This window comes from Haliotis asinina, chromosome 7 (assembly GCF_037392515.1).
Source record: "Haliotis asinina isolate JCU_RB_2024 chromosome 7, JCU_Hal_asi_v2, whole genome shotgun sequence".
Taxonomy (NCBI): Eukaryota; Metazoa; Mollusca; class Gastropoda; order Lepetellida; family Haliotidae; genus Haliotis; species Haliotis asinina.
In genome coordinates this window covers 3061173-3080813 of record NC_090286.1, presented here as the reverse complement: position 1 = coordinate 3080813, position 19641 = coordinate 3061173, and the positions used below count along the sequence as shown (strand labels likewise).

At 38.8% G+C, this 19641-nt stretch overlaps 1 protein-coding gene across 1 annotated transcript in view; it reads left to right on the top strand.

Moving 5' to 3' along the window:
* The window catches only part of LOC137291400 (phospholipid phosphatase-related protein type 5-like), a 42600-nt gene extending 24138 nt beyond the window's left edge, over positions 1-18462 (top strand). The window contains exons 3-9 of the mRNA XM_067822736.1: positions 3387-3549; positions 6628-6745; positions 8520-8697; positions 9232-9289; positions 9727-9903; positions 11371-11469; positions 11727-18462. Coding sequence (XP_067678837.1) covers positions 3387-3549; positions 6628-6745; positions 8520-8697; positions 9232-9289; positions 9727-9903; positions 11371-11469; positions 11727-11924 — 991 coding nt within the window. The 3' untranslated portion in view covers positions 11925-18462. The remainder of the gene's footprint in view (positions 1-3386; positions 3550-6627; positions 6746-8519; positions 8698-9231; positions 9290-9726; positions 9904-11370; positions 11470-11726) is intronic.
* Positions 18463-19641: the final 1179 nt, after the last annotated feature.

Here is a 19641-nt window from a genome sequence, read left to right as displayed (position 1 = left end):
CAGACAGTTTCTTCATCTTCTCACAACACCATGTCCAGACATTTTCTACATCTTCTCACAACACCATGTCAAGACAGTTTCTTCATCTTCCCACAACACCATGTCCAGACAGTTTCTTCATCTTCCCACAACACCTTGTCTAGACAGTTTCTACATCTTCTCACAACACCATGTCCAGACAGTTTCTTCATCTTCCCACAACACCATGTCCAGACAGTTTCTTCATCTTCCCACAACACCTTGTCCAGACAGTTTCTTCATCTTCTCACAACACAATGTCCAGACAGTTTCTACATCTTCCCACAACACCATGTCCAGACATTTTCTACATCTCCTCACAACACCATGTCCAGACAGTTTCTTCATCTTCTCACAACACCATGTCCAGACAGTTTCTTCATCTTCTCACAACACCATGTCCAGACAGTTTCTTCATCTTCTCACAAGACCATGTCCAGACAGTTTCTTCATCTTCTCACAACACCATGTCCAGACAGTTTCTTCATCTTCTCACAACACCATGTCCAGACAGTTTCTTCATCTTCTCACAGCACCATGTCCAGGCAGTTTCTTCATCTTCTCACAACACCATGTCCAGACAGTTTCTTCATCTTCTCACAACACCATGTCCAGACAGTTTCTTCATCTTCCCACAACACCTTGTCTAGACAGTTTCTTCATCTTCTCACAACACCATGTCCAGACAGTTTCTTCATCTTCCCACAACACCATGTCCAGACAGTTTCTTCATCTTCCCACAACACCTTGTCCAGACAGTTTCTTCATCTTCTCACAACACAATGTCCAGACAGTTTCTACATCTTCCCACAACACCATGTCCAGACATTTTCTACATCTCCTCACAACACCATGTCCAGACAGTTTCTTCATCTTCTCACAACACCATGTCCAGACAGTTTCTTCATCTTCTCACAACACCATGTCCAGACAGTTTCTTCATCTTCTCACAAGACCATGTCCAGACAGTTTCTTCATCTTCTCACAACACCATGTCCAGACAGTTTCTTCATCTTCTCACAACACCATGTCCAGACAGTTTCTTCATCTTCTCACAGCACCATGTCCAGGCAGTTTCTTCATCTTCTCACAACACCATGTCCAGACAGTTTCTTCATCTTCTCACAACACCATGTCCAGACAGTTTCTTCATCTTCCCACAACACCTTGTCTAGACAGTTTCTACATCTTCTCACAACACCATGTCCAGACAGTTTCTTCATCTTCCCACAACACCATGTCCAGACCGTTTCTTCATTTTCCCACATTTCTTCACCTTTCACAAGCACCAGTGAACAAATACAATCCTTTATGCTAAATTGGAAGATTGACAACATCGAGGGGATTTCTAGACTGAGTTTCAAATGAGTGTAGTGGCTGGAAAGTCTAGAGTAATAGTTGTGAGGAGCCAACACACATCAGTCAGGTTTAACTTAACGCCTGTAGTGTATGGTTTCTCAGCATAACTGCGTTTTTATAAATGTGAGAGTCAGTTAAAACCATGAGCTTACAAGAGAACTATCGGTCAGTTTCACAGGAGAAGATCATCTATCTCCAATCTGTAGCAGAGTTATGTCAGAAATAAAACCGTTGTCCAATATACACAGCCTCTTGTTATGTATTGCATTGCTCTTCTTTCCCTTCAGTAATCTTAGAGGATTTTGTCTTGTACATTGGTGTGCACTGGCTCAGTGATATTTTCCTACAATAATTGTCTTCTACTAAATTTGTCACAAAATCATAGATTGGAAACTCAGTCCGATCTGTTTTGATCATGTTCAATGGTTAACCATCAAAGGTTCTGTGCCAGTAAGTCAGGAGGTGGAAAGAGTAATGGTCACGGATTTTATGAGGAACTGATGAATAATCAAGTGATGACCAGGAAGTGATGACCAGGAACTAATGATTCATCAAGTGGTGATGAGGAAGTGATGATTTATCAAGTGATTATCAGGAAGAGATGATACGTCAAGCAATGACCATGAACTGATGATTCATCAAGTGATGACAAGGAAGTGATGTTTTATCGAGTGATGACCAGTAAGTGATGATTCACCAAGTGATGATCAGGCAGTGATGTTTTATCAAGTGATGACAAAGAAGAACTGCCACATACATTGAGCACTAAACATGCGACAATATCCAGTCTGGACACCATCCTATGTTCAACCATTTCCAAGCTGGTTCCAATTATTTGCCTCAAGCATTTCCCGTTTATAAACTATTTGAAATAAATATCCTTTCAATAAAGGATATATAAAAACGATATCACCCACTGTTTGCTGGAAGTCGTGAAAGGGGGAAGGTCATCAGGAAGACGACACATGGAACGTGGCATGTTAATATTGAGAGAATAGAAACACGCGAACATTGTGTTTGTGTTGACACGGCGATTGCCAGCTGACTGCTAACAGTGGGAAGAGTCACACATTGTCTGAATTGTGCTTTGTTCACACAGCAGTCTCATAAACCTCCCCAATCCAAACCTATTTAAACACGTTTCTTTCACAAGGCCACAAGTCAGTGGTTTTTCTTTTGGCTTACAGATCGTATGCTTGCCATGTATGATAAACAAAGGTTTATATCTAGGGATGCAGAAATAGATCTTCTTTAACAGTCCCATCTTCTACATGGCTTTTTTAATTTTGTCCATGGAGGTCCCCTTCCTGACCTTATGCCAGGATTACTCTTCAACTGACGAGTAAAGACATGAGATTTATATTCTTGAATGAAATGACATTTAAAATTTTTTTCTAAAAGATATATCAGCATACCATGCACCTGCTAAATTCCATTAAAAAGTTTTGATGTAAAAAACGATGTTGACATGAGTGTCATTGTAAGATGTGTGGAATATATCCAACAGACATCCAATCTTTACCCCATGTCATTGAGTGAGTGATGGAATGCTGATTAAGCACAGCAGACCTCCTGTAAATACTGTTACCCAGGCAAACCATGTGGATGAAATAATGAGCATCAGTCCTTACAACAGGTGTTTGGTGACATGCATTCTGGCTGATCTCATCACTTAATCTGACGAAGTAGACCAATGGTACTTGTAACACCTGCTAATACAGGTTTCAAGACAAAGAAAACTCTCATTGTTTAACATGCTGTAAACAGACATTTGAATTGTTTAAAGGGAGAGGACTATCTTCATAGCAATTTCATCACAATTATTTTTCTCAATATTTTTGTTAATTTCCTTTGCAAATGTGCTTTGATATCAAATATTACTCTGTATCCACTGACAAAAAGATAATACATCTCTGCCAATAATTTTTTATGTTAATGAATTAGTGCAAAAGACTTTACAATGGTTGTAATTCAGTTATGTTATGTAGTATGTGATTATGTTTTCACAGATGGACGGACATCTTTCCACTCCGCAGACAAAACTTTTCCTGTACAGATCCTGAAATCTCTTGCTCAAAGGATGCCCGAGCCCTAATGGCCGACTTTGCCTTCAACGCCCAGGTTCCAAATGAGGCAGTGTATGCTCTCAGCTTCTGTGTACCACCATTTGTTGTAAGTAGCATGTTGTATGTCCTGTACATTGCCACTATGACTTACAAGTACAGTATGTGCATCTCCATGAGTTTTTCATCAATGACACTTTTAGGGACAAGTAGGAATTAGTGTAGATTTGAAAGGTTTCTACAGCATTGTTCTTTGCTCTGTGATCATGCACCAAACTTTTTCAAAATATGCTTTTAAAGATTATAAATATCCTTTCCAAAGAGAACCTTCATGTGCTTTTACATCCAACAACACCTGGCTTTTTCAGTTGGTAACATGTCTCATAACAACTGTTCTGCAATTCTGATGCTGCATGTCATTAAATTAGGTATCCATTTAGGTAGTTGTAGATTCAATGTATGCTTTAATCTCTTTTACTGTCAGTATTGAGGGTGGTGGGGTAGCCTAGTGGTTAAAGTGTTTACTCATCACACCAAAGACCTGTGTTCAATTCCCCCTCATGTACAATGTGTGAAGCGGCATAACTAAACTCACTCACACATTCAGTGACAATATTGTAGATTTTGATCATTTCTAAATCATGCGAAATTATTCTTTGAAACAACATGTTTAGCGCAATAGATTTTTCTCATGAAATTTTCAGATGGAGGGAAGAGATCATTTATGTTATTGTTTATGATGATGTCACACTTTGTTCATGTCATTAGATTTAAGTTTCATAAACCTCTCCACTCTGAACTTATTTAAACATGGTTATTTTAAAGGCCTCAAGTCAGTGTTCAGTCCTTCTGTAGTCCTCAGTGTCAGGCAAGCTGACTTCATATGGAAGCTATACTATTATATGAAGCACTGTGATATACAGCTTTATGGAGAAACAGTGTGGAGAATCACTGATATGCTAATATGCAAATGCCTAAATATTACGTCCTACCCTAATGGGTTATATTTTATAAAACATTATGTCTGTGAATTCTGAATCAAAGTCAGACTCATTTCTTGACTGCATAGTTCTCATCAACAACACTCCATCTTGTGCATAAGGTAGGAACAATCTGATTTTTCTGTCATGCCAGCTACATCCTACAATTTCTTTAACTTTGGTAAAAAAGACATCAAACATTTTTCTTAATTTACACAAGTAAATGACCTAAAATTCGTTTAAATGATTAGCTAATGTGCTTTCGGAATTCTACAGCAAACGTCAAGGTTTGCTGAATGTTACTTGTTCCTGTGAGGTAAGCTTGTGATTGTAGCTGTGTTTGCTTCTACAGTACTGAAGGACACTTTCTTGTAAGCAGACGTCAACATTACATCAGCATGAGACTAGCTGGGTATACTGACGACATGTTGGTCCAACTGCAGCAGGTTTAACATGACTTACCTCCATTGATCTGGAGGTTTGTGATGTTCTCTCACAACTGGAGGGACATTTTTAATTGGCAGCCGTGTTGTAACAGGATCATGACCTGGGTCAGCTAAGCTGCCAGGAGTCAAGGAGATTGTGGAGAAGAAAGACAATGGTGATACAAGTCATTAGTAGCAATAGCTCAAGGTCAACATCAAAACATGGAGTTTGAGAAAGGTTTAGTTTAAACAGTCAGATCGCTGCTCACCTGCATAGGCTGTCACAGCATGATGATGTAGAAAATTATCTCCATGTATATTTCTTCCTGTTGTACAATCTGTATTTTGTTATGGTGCTAGGAAGATGATATTGATTCACACAAGATCTATATCAACATAAGATTGTAATCTCCATCATTAACTGGTGACCTCAGATCCCATTAGTCAGATGGCCCCTCAGCTTGGACTGAAACAACAGTCTCATAAAAAAAGAAATGCTAAATTGTATGTTCATTTTTCAGATGGATATGTTATCAATCAACAGAACATAATAAATTATTAAATTATTGAAACTCTAATGATGCTTGGCAGTACATAAAATAAACTGCTACAAAGTATGGTCACCTGTCTGTAGTAGTGATAGCACTGTGGCACTGAGCATCTGTCATACTTGCTAAGTTGCTTTACTTTTCAATTGGGGTGGAATTGTGATGACAGACATATGAAAACCCATTGTGTTCACAGTCAACAGTTCATGTTTCCCATTCATTATATGTAGGTGCGTTTGGCCACGCTCCTACTTTTTCAGTATTTTTATGTCTTACTCTCTCAAAGGTCACTTTTGATTCCTTCAGACATGAGAAATTCATATTCAGTATTCATTTTGTAAAATTTAGCAAAAACTAACTATGTCTGATATTTCCAGTTGTTCTATTTTTGCATTTCTTTTCTTGCTGAGTATATATCACTGAAGGTATTTCTGAATGACCTATATTACAGGGTTTGGTCCAATAATAAGGGATACCTCTGGATGTTATTCAACATTCTGTAATGTCTCTGGAGTATGCAAACCCCACACGAACCCTCTAACCCAAAACTAACACCAACAACTGCCACACCCTATGATCTGAGGGTGTCTCCAGATTCTGAGGCAAAATACAGATTTTTTTTATCTTGCCCTTCGACCAACCACAGTATGAAACATTCCAAATCCCCTTTTTTTCGTTAAAAAAATAAATTCATTATTCTGTGCTCCTTCAGTTATTTGCTATTTGTTACCTCAAGGCAATTAACAGGAGGTATAGTAAGTATTTATACAATTTTGTCCCTTTAAATGATACAATAACTGACAGGAAGAGGAAGACTGTAATGAGGAACTGAGGCAATGCAGTTTCAAACATAGTAGGGTATGGTCACATTTACCTCATACAGGTTGGGGACCAGCTTTTAGGGAGGATCAGGGGCTGGGGGAGGCAGATCTGCAGCAGTTCATGACAAGATGGATGCCACATTTCTGTCAAACGATACTTGTCGTGGGCATCCACCCAAACGTGCATTGTTACGTGTACCTGTGCCGGATGATGTTGGTATGTTAGGAGGCTGCGTTCCGAGGAGACTGACAAACACTGAGTCACATGGAGGTGAGGATCTGGGCAGAGAATGGCTGTGGTACAATCAGAGTACAGCTGGATAGCTGCCATCTCTTGTGATCTGCGTGATTGCCAAACAATGATGTTGACGGCCAGCAGGTTTCAAATATTGGCTATTTATCCTCTTTTGCAGGTGTTAATCGGGGAAATTGGGATGTACACCTTCAGTTCCGAGCCTCAGAAGCCAGTGAGACTCCTCAGCAAACACTGTACGATGCCGCAGGTCTGTCGCCGTCTGCTGCGATTTATAGGTAGGACGGCCATGACACCTGGACTTGGATGGAGGGTGAAGGGTAAACACATGACAGGAGAGGAGCAGGATGAAAGGTCGACACAAAGGTTGGGGAGAGTATATGTGGAGAGGAAATGTCCATGGGTGGGGCTGCCAGAGGTGAACAGAGTACTGGAAGGCCTATAAAAGGGACAATAGAACTAAGGGTGAGCTGGGGCATATGAGAACTATGGGTGAGTTGGGTATCTGTGATCTGAGGGTGATTTGGTTGGGGCATGCAAGAACTAAGGGTTGTAGTTGTTGGGGCATGTGAGAACTAACGGTGAGTTGGTTTGGGCTTGTGAGAACTAAGGGTGAGTTGTTGGGGCAGGCAAAAGCTAAGGGTGAGTTCGTTGGGGCATGCAAGAACTAATGGTTGAGGCATGCAAAAACTAGGCATTAGTTGTTGGGGCATGTGAGAAGGAGTAGGAGTAGGTTGTGAGTGAGTAGGTTTGGGAATGTGAGAACTACGGATGAGTTGGTTGGGGGTTGGTTTGAGAACTAAAGGTTTAGTTGAAACTAATTTGAGAACCAATATAGTACCTAGGTTTGGACACAGGAAAACTGGGATGGGTAGGTTAGGGCACATGGGAACTAATAGTATTTAAGTTGGGGTAAAGGAGAACTGTGGATAGTAGTTTGGGGCACATAAGAACTACGGGTGGTTAGGTTAGGGCGCATGAGTAGTGAATGGGTCAATGTGAACACATTTTTATGGATTGCAGCCATATGCATTGCTTTGCAACAGGAACTGGATCTATATCTAAACATGATAATGCAATACAGAAGTTGTTATCAATAGAATGTGTCTACTGTGTCATACATTATGTTGAAAGAAATACCCATGAAACAATATTCAGTATGTAAATATGTACCATCACAACAACATATCTGAACGATTTGACAACTGGATGGAACATGTTTGGGTTTGGAGAGTGTCAAGGGTGGTGTAGCTTGGAGACAAGGTGTAGAATGAACTGGTTGGCCTCCTGTGACAGAAGTCCTTCAAAGTGTGAAGAGTAAGAGGCGAGTGGGAATTGGTTGCAAATGAAGGAAGAGAGATGCAAATTGTTGTGATCTGGATGGAGAGAATGTGCTGGATTAGGAGCACAGTTAGGATTAGGACCACAGTATAGTGTGTATGTGTGTATGTAGGATTGTGAGTGCATGCTGCAGACTTGAAACAATAAGTAAATGCAGAATACACACCAAATATTTGTGAAACCAACAAATAACAAAAAAATTTTACACAAAGAATAATTGTAGTGAAAAAAATAATGTTCCAAGCTCAAACAAAAAAATCAACTTACAGGAAAATGTTTTTAGATTGATGTTTTGCCCCATGTGGACTTCATAAATTGCCAAAAGTACAATTTTGTCAGTATTTCGAAAGAAATTACTTTGATTGATGATTTCATTTTTATAAAATCCCTCCCATCTTTAGGCTATCTGAGGAAAAAAAATCTGTAAAACAAGAAATAAAACTGGCCTGGCCTAAGTGCCAGTTTCATTGCAGATCTGGCATTAACACATTCATTCTCTGCAGTCAAATCTGAAATTTTTAGATGTGATTATGAAAAACAATATGCATTTGAAGGAAATACTTATGTACTGGGATGTGTACTAAAATTTATAGAAATGAGATACTAGCCTGCATCATTGTTACTACTGTGATCTCCATCGTTACTAAGTTATTTCTCTCGACGAAATGCCCCTATCCTTTGCTGTTTCTTATTTCTGTTTTCTGTTCTCAGGAGTGTTTCTGTTTGGAGCCTTTGCACTGATGATCTTTGTGGACATCATCAAGGTGGTTGTGGGTCGTCTGCGCCCCGACTTCCTGGAGGTGTGTCAGCTGAACCACACCCGCTGTGTCACCACCGGTGGGGACGAGATGTGTCTCAATACCAACAAGTTTGACCTCAGAGAAGCCAGGTGAGATTCAGTATTCTCATCAAGCATGGCATTTTGGTTTTGACGGGTTACATGAAATAGATACAGGAATTATTACAGTAATCAAAGAAAACATGAGGGGGTTTTCATTGCAAAATCAAGATAATGATACATATGTATCTTTATGTTAAACATGTATCTTACAGGGAATTTGTATGTGTAATTTGAAAGGTAGTGCTTATGTCGCATTTAGAAGATGAATAACATGGAGATTCCATGACAGATAAATCTAAGTTACCTAGCTTCACTGACTTCACAATTTTTTATTTGTATTAGTTCACGTTGGTAAAGTAAATCCAGCCATCTTCAAATGTCATCCATGTGTTAAAATCTCCTGTCTGTCTCACAGACATTAATATTTTCATCTGTCATTTCCACATTAGTCTTCATCTCTCTTTCTCCTTACATTCATGTCTGTCACTCTCACAGTAAAGTGACGTCTGCCACCCTTGCATCAGAATAGTTGCCTGTCTCTCTCGTTTAACCTGATCTTTCATGTTCATCTCACTGTTCCAGGACGTCATTTCCTTCCATGAATGCCTCCTTGACGTCCTACTCTGCCATATTTATAGCCGTGAGTAATCAGCAGCTTTAGTCAGTTATGTCTGTTTGAGGATTTAGACCAAAAAAGTTAAATCTACTTTCAGTTCATGACAATACCTGAGGAATTTAGCATGGAAAGATGTATATAAGAAGTCAGAATTGTCCTTATGAAAATGTCTCAGCTGTACTGGAGATGACATGCAAATGTTGAGGACGAGCATAATGTTCATTTTTTCTATCTTTCTGCTATTCTGGCAACTGAGAACAAGGTTTATGCTGTGTCAATGTATGAAAAGTTTATGAAATGATTAACAGATTATGATAGAGAATTATGTTTTTCTAATTTTAGCTTTAATTTAAGTTGTAACTTTTGTAAATTTAGTAAATAGGCCAATGTTTAAAGGATATAGATAAGTTTGCAAGAATTGCTGTGTGTAATATTGGTTGTCTTCTATTGTCTGTGGGCAGATCTACATCCATGGTGCTATGCGGGCACACACAGTTCGCATCCTGCGTCCGTTCCTGTCCCTCATCTTTATAATGCTGTCTCTCCTGTGCGGCCTCACTGAGTATGTCCTGTGTCGCAGCCACTGGACTGATGTCGCCACAGGCTTTACCATGGGACTCGTACTTGCTCTGTATATTGTAAGTTGCCACAGTGGTCGTTGCTATGAGGATGCTGGTTCAAAATTGATTCTAGGACTGTCTAGGACTAGTTTTCATTCAGTGTTTTATAGTTTCAATGAAATATGAAACTTGAAAGGAAATTATTCAGTGAGGGCTACAGATTACCTGAGCTGAAAGAACGATGTGACATTCCTCCTGGGCGTATCATAAGAAAAGATAAGTATTATTCTAAGTGTTGATGGTTATTTTACAAATTATCAGTTGTCTGTTATGAAAAGAAAATGAAGAAAAGTCAAATGTAAATCTGCATGGAATGTCCACATGTTTGTCTGAGATTGTTCCAACTGCTTATGTGAAAATACTAAAGCACCTTCCAGAATCTGACATTATATGACTTTGCGGTAGAGGGTTTGTCCCTGCAAAGTTGTCTCCCTTGGTATCATTTTGCCAGAGGTGACATTCACTATACACGAGATCCAACATTGTTGCAAACATGAGATGTAAACCTGTAATAGTAACCATTATACAGAACATGACATACTAAATAAAAGGAAACCCCATTAATCCAGACTAATATTATTGTCTGGATTAACGATTTTTTCAAATCAAAGTTTTTTTATATTGTCAGATAAACAGCATTCGAGTTGGCAGTGTATTGTCAATATATCTACCATACCTATCAATTAATAGCTGTTTAGTTTTTCATGACCTCAGACACTGAAATTAAGAAATTGGTTTACTGCTTAGTAGCAATACTTCAATTTTGCAATTTTACAAATCTAGAGAAATTTACTGTTTATATTGACTTCATGATAATTAATAGAAGCAACAATGGCTAGTTCTCCAAAGATTGAGGTAGCTGTGTTGACTTGGTTCAAATATGAAGTCTGTTTTGTCAATACCTGGGTATGAAACTACCGAAAATTTCTGCCGGACCACAGGGCAAATTAGATGTAAGACATGCCAGCCCTGACCAAAACTTACCTGCCAGCAAAATATACTAATTTACTGAGTATTATTAGGTTAAAACTTTTAAAATATTGAAAAAAAATCCTGTCTATGCAAGAAAAGAATTAAATGTATGTTTCAGATTTGTGAGCAAATTATAATGATTTATTATCCGGAAATATGATGAATATCTTCACATACATTTCTGAATTATAACCCTACTGCAGATGAATTTGAGAATCTGGCTGTCTGTTTTGAAAATAACCTGTTTTGGGTGTTGGGGCAGGCAGGTATTTTGAATGCTGTCAATACTGATATTCCTTTCAAATATACCAGGGTTTTATAAATTTGTTATTACATGTATCTGTTTGGATGTTGAACATGTTCACTATAAGCTGTGTGATGGAATATCCAACAATGTTATAAGTAGTTAGGGAAGTTGGTTGTGATTTCATCTTATGAACTGTCTGACCATGACATTGTGGGATAATGTCTCATGCATATTACAGGAAAGGGAAACTAAATATTTACTTCCAGGGCATCGCCGTGTTGAACCACTTCCAGGAGAACCTGTCCCACCTGCGGCTGATGCAAATCTTCAACTCCTACCTGTCAGACAACTACTATTCATTAGATGTGAGTTGACAAAAGGGCATCACTTTGTGTCAGTTAGAATAGTGGACATTCCTTTTTGTACTTTGGCGATCTTCATTAACAATTTAAAATTCTCACATTTCCGCATTAATTCACTTTTAGAACTTTGAATTGGTTTGCAGCCTTCTATTCAAAACCAGTAAATTTTTCTTCAAATGAATAATAAATGGTAGACCTATTATGCATGGAAAAGCATTTTGCTATCCATTATAATATGGAATGTGTTATTTTCTTTACAGGACAAATACCATTCCCGATTCACTGATTTCCCATCCCTCCATATTCCTCGCGCTCACATGCCACCACGACTGTCTGACTCCAGTGACGGCAAATATCGACGTCGCCCCCCTCACAACACGTTCCAGCGAGACCTGACCCACACTGTAGAGAACTTCCGGCGGAACTCCTACATGCAGGGATCCTCATCTCACATGTGACTATGGACATGGAGTTCCGGGCTGGGGAAGGGGATCTACCTACCATCCAGCCTCCTGGAGGAGGAGAGCATTGTCCTGTACTGATGTCTCCTAGGATCATCTCATCTCAGACACATAAACATCTTACTGGTCCTGTGCTAATAATCATGTCAACAGTCCTGTGCTACTTGTCATCTCACCTTGTCATCTGTGCTGGTGGACATCTCACTGTTCCTGTGCAAGTCACATCTCACTGGTCCTGTACTAGTGACATCTCACTGGTCCTTTGCTAGTAGTCATCTCTCCTTGTCGACTTCTTGTCATCTCAACTGGTCCTGTGCGAATGGTGATCTCACCTTACCTATATAAACATTGTTGCCTTTCACAGACTGTCATCAAACACAGAAGAAAACATACAGAAGCTGAAATTTTCCTTATGGTCTGATAATAAATAGACCTCACATATCAGACTTGACCCTGATCAGGTCTGTGATCACCACAAGGGAACAGGTGATCACCACAAAGGATCATGTGATCACCATAGCTCTAATGACTGTCTGAGGAGGATGCTAGTACTGCTGTTGCACACACAGAGATGTTGATGCTGACGTTTTGAACAGTGCCTTTGAGGGCTGATGTGTGTACATATTGATTCAAGATGAATCAGCTCGTGATGCAGAGAAGTGTGCCTTGACATCTAGTGTTGGGCCCAAGGTGAGAGAGCAGAAGACTATTTCCAGTGATGCCTTTCTCCCCGTCCCAAGGTGCTGAACCATTGTGTAGATCAGTGATTCGGTTGACACAATGGTGGTAGCCTGGTTGACAGTGTCGTCATAGCCCGGTTGACACTATGGTGGTAGCCTGGTTGACACTGTAGTGGTAGCCTGGTTGACACTGTCATGGTAGCACAACAATTTATGAGAAACTAGGAGGTTATTTAACTTCTATCATTTGGAACACCATGAGAACATTGAAATACAGAAACTGCCTCTTTTAAGGCAATTATCAAGGTCTTCTCCGAGGACAAGAGACAGAGGACATTCCAAGAACATTATGGTTTGGTCTTATATTTCACTGATAATACATGCACAGAAAGTGGTTTGCTTCTGAAAACATTGTTAATATACCACTGAAAGTAATAGCTACAAATTATACTATATCCCATCTTCAAACCAAGGACCCTTAGTTTGGAGGCCTTCAGGAGTTTTTACATTATAATATATAGATGTATATGGGAACTGAGGTCCACATGCAAAGGCTCAGTCCCATCACATCCAGTGCAAACTGATGCCAAATACAACAGATCTCTGTTCTCTAATAACATTCTTAGTTCTTCCAGCACAGCTGAACTGTCATGAATTTTATTTTACATATTGATGTTTTAAAAGCTGCAAGAGATATTCAAAGCACAATGTACCTTTTCGTTCTGTCTCACCATCCTTCAGTTTCCTCTGAGTAGTTTCTAAAACTACATGGAACCATTTTCATGTTTGGAATGTGTCCTTGGAGAAACTGGATCAGTTGTCATGAGAAGACCTGATACCTCTGGAACATTCAAAACAAGTGATTTGATGTGCTCTTGCTACCAAATTTATTTTATTCTATGAATAATCACATTTTCTTTGAGGGTCAACTTACAAGAGCATTATGCTTCTCATCTCCCAAGAAATTATTATTTTCTTGCAACTGAAAACAAGGAGGAAAAATTGTTATTATTTTTAAATTTCTCCAATCATTGTCAATTCTTAAATTTGTGGAACATGTTTTGGTAAATTCAACAATGTTAGGTTTATTAAAGCTGTTGACTTGATGAAATGTCTGAGTGGACATTAAGCCTGATTATACAATCACTGAACCATGATACTCCATCAGTCCAGCAGATGACCAGAATCTGGACCAATGACCTTGAAAAGAAAAATAATGTTACCCTTCATTTCTGACCAGCACGGGTCAGTGTTCTGAATATTGTAGGTAACTGGCCCATTATCGCTGAGATTTTGTGCATTGATATGATAACAAATAGATTATGTGATTCATACATAATTTTTTTCTCAACTAATTCAAAAACTGAAAGATTATAATTTGGAACACTAGGCCATTTCAAAAGATTTCATGCTTTTGTAACATATCAGTGGGGATGAAGTAAATTTTGTGTTTTTTGAATACTATTGTTAAAATATATGTTGGAAAAAGAGACATTCAAAGTTTACTTAGTCTCAGGATTATTCATTACGCTCCTACACTGAGTCTAACAAACAAAAGTAGGAGGTCATGTCAGGTAACCTTTGAGTGATCCTATGACCATCCATTCAACCAGTCAGACAAACAGATTTAACCAATCAGACAATGGTTATTGTTTAGGGTTTGCTGGGACTTACAAAATTCCCCAGTCACTGACACTGATCCCTCAGCAAATGAAAATCTGCATGAAAAACAGATATTTGACCAACAATATATATGCTTACCATGATGACATGCTTACCATTAGCCAAAATTTTCGCATGCTGACAGCCTTGAATATTGACAAAAACACTATTTTCAGAGACTGTTTACTGACTGTTGTCAGTGTTGTAGCACGTATCATCCAGAAGCAGTTGTACAGAAAATAGCATTTGGAATCGTCTGAGTGAAAACCTTTACAAGGTAAAAGTTCTTAAGCTATGTGTGAATGCCAACCTTTGCAGTTTGGTAATCTGTGTTCTGAATGGTCAGTCTCAAAGGTTACTTGAGATGACCTCCTACTTGGATCTGTTAGACTCAGTAGAGTCAGTGAGTGAGTGAGTTTAGTTTTATGCTGCACTCAGCAATATTACAGCTATATGGCGGCGGTCTGTAAATAATCGAGTCTGGACCAGACAATCCAGTGATCAACAACGTGAGCATCGATCTGCGCAATTGGGAACCGATGACATGTGCCAATCAAGTCAGCAAGCCTGACCACCCGATCGCGTTAGTCGCCTCTTACGACAAGCATAGTCGCCTTTTATGGCAAGCATGGGTTGCTGAAGGCCTATTCTACCCCAGGGCCTTCACGGGTATGACTCTGTAGAGAAGTGCAGCAAATAATACTGAGACTAAGTTTATTTAGACTGGAGAAAGAGGTGGCTCTGAAACACAATTCAAGCTTTGCAGCATTCTGCTGTTTGCATGTGTACAATCAGTCCAGCTTTACTAGTCAAACTTCAAGGTTCATTGTTAACTGCTTGGATACCCTAAAGAGGAGCATATTTTTTATCATTAATCAGACATTTTAATTTGCTTTAAAAGATCAAGGTATATTTTTTAAGTATTAACAGGGATTTTGCATTTATTGATTCCACCTTGAGCCAAATCAAAAACATTTCATATGTATTATTTATTACACATCGCTAATTTATTTCACAAGTATATATAGTTAGGTGAGAATGTTTATCTAACTTTTATACACGTTTGGTTTATTTTATGTTTAAACACATTTATATTCATTAGTATATACTCAAGTTCTTATGTATACCCAACTTAAGAACCATAAGACTTACTTTATGGATAATATTGATGCCCACCAAGCATTCTGAATGGCTTACATGCTACAATATGTCATATGGACAATGCTATGTAGAAGTGCTGATTAGTTGACAGTTTACCAGTTTACTAAACATTGGTTTTGAAACTGGGGAAATCAGGCTGCAACACAATGATATTGATTTAAGAGCATATATGGTTCCCTAATTTTTGGTTGGATTACCGTGATTGTTGGATTATTGAGTGTCAGATAGACAAGAGCTGACTGTATCAGTTATTTTGATACTGAGTAAACATTTTCAGTGTTGAATTGTATATTTATGTACATCTGTATTACATTCTCGGGATTACCTCTTGATATCTGTTTTGTACAGAGGCATGTTATCTATATCATTGTATGTATCAACTTGTACTGGAATACAATATATTAGACAAGCTGAAGTTTGTCTCACACCAAATGAGGTGATAATCTTGTATCACTCTGTACAAGGTGGTAATTTTGTATGACAATATACATGACCATATCACATTGTACAAGGAGGTAAGCTTGTGTCACAATGTACATGACCATATCACATTGTACAAGGAGGTAAGCTTGTGTCACAATGTACATGACCATATCACATTGTACAAGGTGGTAAGCTTATGTCACAATGTACATGACCATATCACATTGTACAAGGTGGTAAGCTTGTGTCACAATGTACATGACCATATCACATTGTACAAGGTGGTAAGCTTATGTCACAATGTACATGACCATATCACATTGTACAAGGTGGTAAGCTTATGTCACAATGTACATGACCATATCACATTGTGCAAGGAGGTAAACTTATGTCACAAGGTACATGACCATATCACATTGTGCAAGGTGGTAAGCTTGTGTCACAATGTACATGACCATATCACATTGTACAAGGTGGTAAGCTTATGTCACAATGTACATGACCATATCACATTGTACAAGGTGGTAAGCTTATGTCACAATGTACATGACCATATCACATTGTGCAAGGTGGTAAGCTTATGTCACAATGTACATGACCATATCACATTGTACAAGGTGGTAAGCTTATGTCACAATGTACATGACCATATCACATTGTGCAAGGTGGTAAGCTTATGTCACAATGTACATGACCATATCACATTGTACAAGGAGGTAAGCTTATGTCACAATGTACATGACCATATCACATTGTATGAGATGGTAAGCTTGTCACTGTCACAATATACATGACCATATCACATTGTACAAGGTGGTAAGCTTATGTCACAATGTACATGACCATATCACATTGTACAAGGTGGTAAGCTTGTTTCACATTGCACAAGGTGGTAAACTTGTCTCACATTGTACATGATTGTAAACTTGTCTCATACTGTACATGAGCGTAAGCTTATCTCACATTGTACATGATTCTAAGCTTGTATCACATTCTACAAGATGGTAAGCTTGTCTCACTTTGTATGAGGTGGTCAGCTTGTCTCACTTGGTACGGGATGATAAGCTTGTCTCACCTTGTACAAGGTGGTATGCTTGTCTCACTTTGTATGAGGTGGTCAGCTTGTCTCACTTTGTACGGGATGATAAGCTTGTCTCACACTGTACAAGGTGGTCAGCTTGTCTCACTTTGTATGAGGTGGTCAGCTTGTCTCACTTTGTATGAGGTGGTAAGCTTGTCTCACACTGAACTCAAAATTAAGCTTGTCTCACATTGTACATGATGTTTACAATGTACAAGTAATCAAACTTGAGGGCTTTCTTTAACAAAGTTACAATGTACACAAAGTATATATATTGTTCTTTCATTAATTTTATGTGCATATATTGCTTCTGTTGGCAACTGAAGCATTAACTAGCAGATTTGCATCTGTGTAGTTCACATAGCTAATGAGTGAGGCATGCCTGTTTACTGGGCCTCCAATCAACAAGCCGATTGTAGTGTTTAAAGTTTGTTTATTTAACAACCATAATAATGCTGGTAAGTAACAATACTGGAGTAATCTCCCTTAGTTGTAAGGATCAGGGGGGTACGCAATAATCGACAACCATACCTATCAACAACAACATGACACCAATCCTGGCTCAAGGATTGTCTTAAGGCTGAATTATAATGGACATGTTTTCTGGACTGAAGACACTTGAACAAGTCAGGTTTTGATGCATGTTTTCCACTTAAGGAAACATGAACAATGAAGTTATGACGAGCAGCAAGGCATTTTCTTGGACAATGATTGGTAAGCATTGCAAGATAGAGGTAGAATACAGTGCCCACTCTTGTGAAGTAATAATGGCACTAACACCACTTTACCAGGTTCAAAAATGGTTTCTGTGCTATCAGGGCTGTGGGCTGGCCTCTTGGTTAAACCGTTCACTCATCTCGCCGAAGACCCAGGTTCAATTCCCCTCATAGGCAAAATGTGTTAAGCCCATATCCGGTGTTCCCAACATGGAATATTGCAAAAAGCAGCATAGAACTAAAAATTCAAACTCACTCACTCACTCTGTGCTAAGAAAGTGGGTGATGGCTTTTAGCCATGGTCTTCATTTTACAGCCACACTCTCTGGTATTTCTAGATAAAAACAAAAACAAAAAAGAAACACAACTCTACAACAAGAAAGACAACTCCAAAATAAGAAAGACAACTCTAGAACAAAGACAGACAACTCCAAAACAAGAAAGAAAACTCTAAAACCAAAAAAGACAACTCCAAAACAAAAAAGACAACTCTAAAACAAAGAAAGACAACTCCAAAACAAGGGACAACGCTGCCTATATATACATGCCATGCACCCCTCATATATTCTCCTACAATATATCATCAATCGTTTGTCCATCTCATATTAACTAAGCAAAGAAAATGTACACATAGAAACAACCTGGTTTGTTGATCTCAGATTAAGTGCTGAAAGTAACGTAATTCACTGTCAGTGATGAGTCATGATCATCTATGACCCCCCCCTTGTCCCCACATCATACACGTCACGTTAGGCCCTACAATATTGGGCAGTGACTTGATGGTATTTGTCATTTTCATATTCCTTCATGTAAATCTGGAACTAGGACAAAATGGAATGTGTTTATGGTATTAAAAACTTAAACTGATAACTGCATGTGTTTATTTTCTTTATAAGATCATCGATTGTCTATCTGTACTAAAAGCCAAGGAAAACAGTTCAGAGATTTACAATGGGAAATGTTTTGTTCTCTTTGTTTCCTGGTCAGATACAGGAGCTCTGTAGAAAAGAATAGCTGTTCATCTGTAACAGGTCATGAAAGATACAGAACTTTCGAAAATGTTTAGTCCTGTTTGATATGCCACAACACTTGCATGAGCGAGTGAGAAAGGCTAAAAGAATTCTTAATTTTCATGTGTGAATAGTGGACAAGATGCGCTATATTATTAGCAATAAAATTGAAAACATTTATGGAACATAATCATGGGATCCTCTGAGTCACATTGCTAATACGACAACCATATGTCATACTAATCCTTGCTTTATTCTCTGTCAAGCGCCAGTCAGGGTAGCAACAAGAACCATCTCTTTACGCCTGGTGATATCACAGACTGGATATCTGGAGATACCGAGATGCTTTCATAAACCTGGTTTTTTATGGTAACAATACTGTCGGGCTTAATATTATATTCTCCGTGTCCATGCGGCCGCTGCCTTGTCAGTCTTGAGCTGTGGACGTTAGTCAGTATTATTTTTTATTTCTGTGGGTCAGGTTGGGATCAGAAGATATGCAGAGGCAAGGATAGAATCACCATCCGATAAAACTTCATTTCAGCAGGGATAACCTACAACAATCTACATATAGTCTCCCAGCAAGCTGTTTGGTTGGTTGGCTAACACAACACACGGCAATATTCGTGTGGCGGTCTGTAAATAATCGAACCTTGATCAGACAATCCAGTAATCAACTGCACAAGTGTCGATCTACGCAACTCGGGTACGATGATGTCAGCGAGCCTGACCACATGATCCCGCTTGTCGCCTCTTACGACAAGCAGGGGTCGCTGATGACCAATTCTAACTCGGATCTTCACGAGTATAGGAAGTGATAATCACTGTCTAAATATGTGTGTTTACCTTAGCTTGGATTATTCACATCAGACCTGGACAGTCGACCATCGTTCTTAAAGTAGGAGCTACAAAGTAACGTTATTTCAACCAGATCAGCGTCCCCTCTTCATGTTATGTTTCACACCTGTGTTTAGATTGTAC